This window comes from Microcebus murinus, chromosome 16 (assembly GCF_040939455.1).
Source record: "Microcebus murinus isolate Inina chromosome 16, M.murinus_Inina_mat1.0, whole genome shotgun sequence".
Classification (NCBI taxonomy): Eukaryota; Metazoa; Chordata; class Mammalia; order Primates; family Cheirogaleidae; genus Microcebus; species Microcebus murinus.
The window spans coordinates 35222436-35230278 of record NC_134119.1 but is presented as its reverse complement, the minus strand read 5'-3'; the positions used below and the strand labels follow the sequence as shown (position 1 = coordinate 35230278).

Below are 7843 nucleotides of genomic sequence, written 5' to 3'. Positions count from 1 at the left end.
ATGCCCGTTGCAGCAGGCAGGGGGAAACACACATCCTACTTGGCTATTCCCAGGGTTCTTTGCCCTGCACCATTCACAACTGGAGAAAGCGTTCCAAACGAGCCTCTGTCTCGGTGGTGGCTTCTCGCAGTGAAAGAGGACCCGGGAACAGCCCAGCAGTCCTGCGCTCCCAGCTCCCATCTGGACAGCCCGGCCCTGACCTTTCAACAATCCTTGGATGGGTGCTCCACAGGCAGCGCAGGTGCTGGGATCCAATCGGATCCGCACAAAAAGGAACTAGATCTTTTGGGTAATTCAGGCAAATAACATTCTCAAACAGTCCCCCCAAGATCAGGGGAGACTGGGACCTAAATGGCTCCAGGCTCTTAATTCTAGAGAGCCCCAGATCTCTTTGCTGTGGCTGTGCAAACCTGAGCTTGGACTTGAGGGGCTGTTCTCCTAGGTCACAGACGCCCTTGAAGCTGGGTTGGCAGCTGACCCTCGGGGCTTGGTGAAATACTCAACTCACTTCTGACGTCCTTTATAGGTCTCTTCGCAGGCTGCGGTCATGTTGTGGATTTCTGCGGGTCCTTCTTTATGGCCTGACCCCCCCACTCCCCGCCCCAGTAGACTGTAAGTTCCAGGACAGCAGGGGCTGAGTTTGTCCTGGCATGCAACACAGCCACAGCCCTGATGGGCTGTGTTCAAATATCTGTTGAACAAACTTGTAGGTTTTTGTACATAAAAGCTCCCCCCCCACCCCGCGAACCCCCCAGGATTGCTGATTGAGAGCACCCGCCAAATTCTCAAATAGATCCGCCCCGGGGGAAGAGATTCAAAAACAAACTCTTCTGGCAGCTGAGGGGCCCGCTACTGCATGCTCCTCCTCTGAACCCCTGGAGAACCTCCTCTTGGTGCAAACCAACCTCGGAGCTCCTTGGAGCCCTCCTGGAACCCTTTAAACACACCTGCTCCTCCACATCCTCCTGTTTCACCGGCTGGAGCCGGTTCCCCCACCGCCCACCGCGAGGGGATCCCGGCTGGTGCGAACGTACAGAACCTACACGAGGCCGCGCACGCCTTTGTTTCTTCTTTATTTGCGGATATAATTATGCACCGCACTCTAAATTAGAGATAGATTTTTTTTTCTGATAATACATTTCATCTTATTCACCACGAGCACACCACACGCACAGTAGAACAGTTCCACAACCTGATAATAAATTGCACAAGATGAGTTTGGATTCCTGAAAACCGGCAGGCAAACTGGCCCCGCCGCGGCTTCTCGCCTCCCGGCTTCGTTGAAGGAAAATCGCCCACCCGAAATGGATTTCCCGATCAGCCTTTTCCGCTGCAGGGTCGAACCGTCTCCAGAACGGGAAGCGCTCTTGCTGGAAATGGCTGGACGCTGTAGATTCTGAGCACGGGATGGATGTGAAATGTCCCCCCAAGGTCAAGTTTCCACGCCTGTGAGCTGTGCCCCTTCTCTCTCCCTTCCCACCCCCCTCGGTGACTGGAATCAAATTGTCAGGGCCCCTCCTGGAAGGACAGAAAACCCTGCCCACAAATGCGCCCCGCCTCCCCCTCCAACCTGAGTGTTGTGGAAAAGGAAGGACAACAGAAACGCAGACGTGACGGATCATGAATCCCTAATCCCTCCCACCCCCCCATCCCCAATAATCAGAAACTAGGAACCAGAGATGTTTAAAGCTTGGCTTCCCAAGCGCGGCGGCAGGGCGCACGAGGCTGGTGGGGGTGGGGTGGGTGGCGGAGGAGCGAGCGCGGGAGCGCGGCGGGGGCTGGCCCCTGCGCCCTAGTCCTCCGCGTTGGTTCGGTAGGCCTCGATGAGGCCCTCGAGGGAGTGCACGAAGCCGGACACGCTGCAGATGCCGCCGATGACGAAGATGGCGACGTCGAAGAAGACTTGGTGCCACAGCAGCTTGCGCCAGAGCAGGCGCAGGTGGAAGAGGCTGGGCAGCAAGAAGCAGAGGCCGGCGCCCGTGAGGCTGCCGGTGAGGCCCATGAGCAGCGCGAAGTGCGGCACGTAGATGGCCATGAGCAGAGTGAAGACGACCAGCGCGCAGCGCAGCGTCAGCCCCCAAGACTTGAGCCGCCCGTCGCCGCCGTAGCAGGCGGGGAAAAAGGCGCGGCTGCCTTCCTGGAAGAGCGACTTCTCCAGCACCTCGACAGCAGCGAAGAATGGCAGCGGGTAGGACAACAGCGCCTTGGCCACCAGAAAGATGTTGACCACGGCGCGGATGGAGCCGGGCAGGTTATCCGTAATGACCTCCTTGGTCTCGTCGGCCCAGGTGAGGTAGGCGACGAGCGCGAAGAGGCCCTTGAGCACGCAGGCGGCGATGTGCGTCCAGTTCATCATGCAGTGGAACTCGCTGGGCTGCTGCATGTTGCCCTCCAGCGAAGGCAGGAAGATCTGCGACGTGTAGCTGAACACGATGATGCCGATGGAGATGGGGAACTTCTTGACATCGATATAAAACTTGACCTTCTCCCAGGCCCAGTCGCGCGCCCGCGATAGACAGTAGGCTATGACCAGGATGTTGATGACGAAGTGGGCCAGAGTGCACAGCAGACTGAACTTGGACACGGCCTTGAGGTTCTTAAGGAAGGCGCAAGGCAGCAGCACGGCCGTGGCGATGATGGACCAGGACTTCTGCGACACAGGCAGCCCCGGGAAGCTGTTGTACATGAGGTTGCCGCTCACCACCACGTACAGGATGCATGTCATCACCAGCTCGATGATCTGCGCCACGTTCACCACGCGGCCGCCCAGCGTGGGGAAGCGCGGGGCGCAGCAAGCGTTGGCTATGGCCACGTACGAGTCCCGCACGCGCACCACCTCGCCGTCCTCATTCTCCTCGTACAGGCACGCGATGAGGATCTTGCCGGTGTAGCAGCACACCACAGCGGCGAAGATGATGAGGAACAAGCCCAGGTAGCCGCCGTGCAGGATGGCATAGGGCAGGCCCAGCACGAACATGCCCTGTGGAGCGGAGAGGCAACCAGACGGGGGCGCTCAGCGGCCGCGCCGCGGCAGAGGGGACCTGGGGGCGGGGCTCAAAGCTGTAGTCGTAAGGGGGCGCTTAGGGGGACTGAGAATTGGGCCTAAGCCACTCGGGAGGCGAGGTTAAGAGTAGTCTGCAATGGGGGTTGAGGGGGGCCTAACTCAGAGCCTGGGTGTGGAGTCCAAGGTGGAGAGGGAGGTATTTAAGGATGGAAGGAAAGGTGCGCTCATGGCTGGGAGATGGGGCTGGAGGGGCTGAGAATAAGGAGCAGCCCCTGGAGGAAAGGGGAATGTAGAGGTACTTAGGGTGGTTCCGGGGGACAGAGCCAGAAATGGGGACGAGGGAGGATAAGAGAAGAGACAGATAGCCGGGCCTGAGCCTGGGAGAGTGGCACGGGTTGTAAGGTGGGGCTGCAATGGGGTGCACGGAAGCTAGGGAGGGAAACGCGGACGTCTAAGGGCCAAACCCAAGAAGGAAACGCTAAAGGCGGCAGCGGGAGGGAAGGAAGACAGGGCTGAGAGGAAGAGGGGCTGGAGGCGGAGCGAAGCAAGGGGAGGCGAGCGCAGAGGGAACGTGAAGGTGCTGGAGGGCAGTGGGGAACCGGGCGCAGGGAGGGAGGAGGCGAGGTTGGAAATCGGGAGTCCTAGGACACGCCGGAGTTGGGTTGGGTGGGGGCGGGTCCTGAGGCAGGGTGCTAAGTGGAAGTGGCAGAGGCAGGCGGGATGCGGAGCTCCCCTCCCCAAAGCCAAATCTTGGGACAGGCAGCGCTGTGGAAGTAGGGTTTGCATCTACATGGGGAAGAAACGCTAACGAAATCTAGGGTCCCAGAGGCCTGCGAGCCCCCAGCCTCCTGCCCTGGCCTCCCTCCGGGCCTGCCGAACGAGGCCTTGAAAGACGCCCTGGGGAAGGTGTGGACAACAACGAAGGCGGTCTCGGCCCCCAGATCCAAGGGTCCCTGGTCCCTTGTCCTTCAAGGTCATCTCTCTGGACCCTGGAGCAGAAGGAGCCTTGGGTCGGGACATCTAGTGTGCAGGGACTGGTGGAGTCCCGCTGAGCCCAGGACCCCCAGCAACCCGTGGGCGGCCTGCCGCTCCCAGGAAACCTGCGTTCTGCGCCCCAGGGATCCTGCGCTCCAGGGACAAGCCGCAGGGCTGAAGCCTCCTCTGCCCCCAAACCGTGACCCGCCCGCCCCTGCCTGCACTGGGGGTCGTTGTGAAGGCCCCAAACAGGCTCCGGCGGAGTCCGGCGCCGCCTGGTGGGGAGTGGGGTGCTGGGAGCAAGGGAAGAGGTGATGGGCCTAGAGAGCCAGCCGTTTCTTAGCCTCTGGAGGGGGCCTCGCCAGGGTCACGCGGAAAAGGCTGGCTGCCTCCTTGCGGTGCAGCCGGGATTTCAGGCGAGAGGGGCGAGTCTGTGCTCACAGGAGTACCGCGGACCATATGTGTTTGTGTGGGCACACGTGTGTGCGTTCCTGTGTGTCAGCCTGTATGTCTCCAACAGGGCTGCACCAGAAGGAGCAGGCTGGGTCCTGTCTGCATGAGTGTGTGCATGTCTGTGCTTGTTATGTTGAAACGAGTATGTGTGTGCTTGGTATGTACGGGTATGTGCTTCTGTGCGTGGGAATGTAGGGGTGTATGCAGGTGCATTTGGGGATAGTACCATGGCCTATATATAGATGCATGTCATGTGGCCTGTGTCTGCGCGATTGTTCGTGGGAAGGGGGGCTGTGGGCATGTGTGCTTGCCTGTGTGCGTGTGCGCGTCTATGCGTGTGTCGGGGGAGGAGACTCCGGGCTCAGAGATTTCCCCCTCTCCTTTCCGTCAGAAAATGCAGCTGTGAATCCATTCCAGAGTCCAAGGCGATGCCGTTCCCTCCAATCCTGATTTTCTTTCTCCCTCATCCCTCCCCGCTTGCTCCCCTCGTTTCCCTAGGTTTTGCAGTGTTGGACAGGTGTCTCTGACCGACCTCAGCCTAGCTGTTCTGCAGCTGGTGCTGCGGGAGGGGAAGTGGATCAGGGCGGGAGGCGCCGCCAGAGGCGCAGGTCCCCACACTGGCTGGGAGGGATAGAAGAAAGGGAGATTCTCGGTTACCAGAGGGGTTCCCAAGGCCTTGATCACCGGGAGACCGTTGGGGGCACAGCCAGGCACGCTGAGCTGGGGGCGAGGGCACAGGCAGAGCTGGGAATCCCGCGCTCACCTGGATGGCGTTGGTCACGTTCCAGCCCGCCTCCCACGCCGTGATCTTGGGCTTGTCGTGGCCTCCGAACTCGCCACCAGCTCCCACGGCCTGGTCCTTGGAGCCCGAGGGCGGGAGGGGAGCGCTGCCGCCGCGCTGATAATGGATGTCTCCCTCGACGGGCGGTTCAGCACCCTCGTCCCCGCAGGGCTCGCCCTCGGCTTTCAGGATGTCCATCTGCAGGCCCTGACGGTGCTCAAAGTCGAGGTCGTCGCAGTGCGCGAAGCCCACCGCCTCTTCATCCGTGGCCGCCTGAAAACCCATCCTGGCGAACATGCCGCTAACCTTGGCTTGGGATTTGTTGGACACGGACGTGGCCACATTGGACAGCTTGCTGCGGAGCAAGGTGGCCATGGCGGCGGCGGGACCAGAGGAAAGGACAGGAGCCGGGGATGCGGGGGACGCGGGGCAGGACTGTGAGGGCCCGCGGGCGCGAGGCCGCTATCTCCGCTTGCTGTCCCCGCGGCGCCCCGGGGCGCTCTGGCTCATGACCCTCTCGGCAGGCGTTCGAGGCTCGCTCGGATCGGACCGGGCGGGCGGGCGGGCGGGCAGCGGGACTGGCGGAGCGGCGGCGACGGTGGCAAGAGCACTGCGGAGCTGCCGCGGGGCGCAGGCTGGGCTGCGGAGGGCGGCGGCGGCGGCGGCGTCAGAGCAGCTACGCGAAGCTGGCGCGGCGCCCCCTCCCGTGCGCAGCCCCGTGCGCTCCCGCCCCTCGGAATCAGGCGGTGCGGGGGTGGGGGTTGGAGAGGGGAAACACCGGGAGGCACGGGGCTTGAGGAGGGGGCAAGCAGAAGCGAAAGGGGGCACGGAGGGATTCAGACGTGAGGGGGGCCGGAGAAGGGCGCCCTTGGGAAGGAGGCGGGAGGGAGCACGGGAAAGAGGGAGCGCCGAGGGCGGGGGTGAGGGGGGCGAAGTGCTGCATTTCTGGGGGAGGCGCTAAGCTCGGATCCTGGCCCTTCCCACCTCGCCGCCGCAGGGAGGGAGGGGGCCGGGGTGGGCTGACTCTCGCCGTCCTCCGCCCCCGAATCACCTCCTCCAGAGTCCGAGAGATGTGCGGCCCCAGATTCCCTGGCTAAGGACTGGTCTGGGCGCCCAGAAAGCCAGCAGGACAGAGTTACCTGTCTCCGATGGATCGGGTCGTCCGGGCGTCAGTCTGTCTCCCTGGCACCCATCACTCGCGCTTAAACCTGGCCGCAAGTCCTCCCCGAAGGCAGAGGTGGCTGGCATGGCTCTCTCTCAAGGAGGCTCAGTCCTAGGCTGGGGGGCTCGGTCACCCGGGCTGTCTCCGCCCGTCCAGGGACGCCGCGATGGAAGCGAGTCTGCAGGTCGCTCGCCACCAAGGGCTCTCCAAATGTGTGCAGAATGGAGCCGAAAGGTTGGCTTTTCGCTTTCTTTTCGTTTGGCGGGGCTGGAAGGAGGCCGCCTCTCGGCAGCCTCGTGGCGGGTTTGCGAATGCCCGTGCGGAGAGGGGCGCAGCCGGCGGCGGGCGCGGAGGGAAAAAGGGCTCTCAGCGCTGCGGGCCCAGCACGCGGAGGCGCGCGGTGCGCTCGGCCCCTGCTCCCGGGCTGGAGAGCCTGGACTGTTTGCGTTGAGTGGGGTACGTGTGTGTGAGCGCGAGTGAGCGAATGATCCAGGGACAAAGACTGATACTGGATCCGATTCTGCTTGATGCTGGATCTGTGTGGACTCCGAGAGTGAGATTTGGTAACCGTGTGCATTCGAGTCTGTGCGGGTGCGGAGCTTGTGTGCTGGATTGCGTGTGTTAACAAATGGGGTTGCCTGCGTTTGTGCCTATGTGAATCCCTTTGTAGTTGTCTCCGTGCGGGTCCGCTACTCTGCATGGGCTCGAGCCAGGCTCCCAAGCTGTAAGCCGCAGGGTTGGACTGGCAGTCCCGGTCTAGGTAGAGAAGTAGCGCCGTGACTGGAATGGGGAAGGGGGTAGGCAGAGAGACTCAAGGAAACAAAAAAAGGAAGGGGCCCCTAGTCTCCCCTCTCCCGGGGCCCTTTCTCCCTGGGAATCCCAGTCTCCTCCTCCCCTGCAGTATTTCTAGATTAGCTCACGTCAGCGCACAAGTAGGGCGGCCTGAGGGCTTTGACCAGAGAGTTTGGAACTGCCAAGACAAGACAGGCTTCCCTCTCTATACCCCTCCACCCTCTTCCACCCCAAGCGCCTCAGTCTCCCAGAGAAGGCTTCTCTCCAGATAGGGAACCTTCATCCACCAGATTGGAAAGAGATGCTCCTGACCCATCTCCAGGTACCCTCTTAAATTCCCTTAGGAGATCTAGAAAACCCTTACCTCCTGCCTGGAGGGAGCCAAGACAGAAACTCTCTAGTCTCCAGCCACTATGGCAGGGAAAAAATAATAATAAATCTCTCCATAGAGTCCTCTCCCAAACAAAGACACTCTTAAGTCATGATAGGACTCAGAACAAAGACAGGAAAGATTTTTCCTCCTCAAACACAGAGATCTTCTCCTCCAAAGAGGCTTTGAAATAGAACTGATGCCCCATCCCACAGATTTGCCCTATGTAGAGACCCGCATATCCCAATCCCCAGCTGCAGAAGAGAGAGAAAGATCTTTTTCCTTAGATTCCTGTAGAGAAGGAGC

At 61.1% G+C, this 7843-nt stretch overlaps 1 protein-coding gene across 1 annotated transcript; it reads right to left on the bottom strand.

Annotated features, from left to right (window-relative positions):
• Positions 1-894: 894 nt before the first annotated feature.
• On the bottom strand, positions 895-5825 carry SLC32A1 (solute carrier family 32 member 1). The gene is made up of 2 exons (XM_012755200.2): positions 5196-5825; positions 895-2980 (listed from the first exon to the last, which is right to left on the bottom strand). The coding sequence occupies exons 1-2, from the start codon at positions 5586-5588 to the stop codon at positions 1793-1795; spliced, it is 1581 nt and encodes a 526-aa protein (XP_012610654.1). The 5' UTR covers positions 5589-5825; the 3' UTR covers positions 895-1792.
• Positions 5826-7843: the final 2018 nt, after the last annotated feature.

What these genes read in the sequence shown, in the direction of transcription:
- SLC32A1 (XM_012755200.2), bottom strand. Translation starts at nt 5,588, where the DNA reads ATGGCCACCTTGCTCCGCAGCAAGCTGTCCAATGTGGCCACGTCCGTG. An exon ending in ACGTGACCAACGCCATCCAG is followed by an intron (nt 2,981 to 5,195) that starts GTGAGCGCGGGA and finishes TCCGCTCCACAG; the next exon opens with GGCATGTTCGTGCTGGGCCT.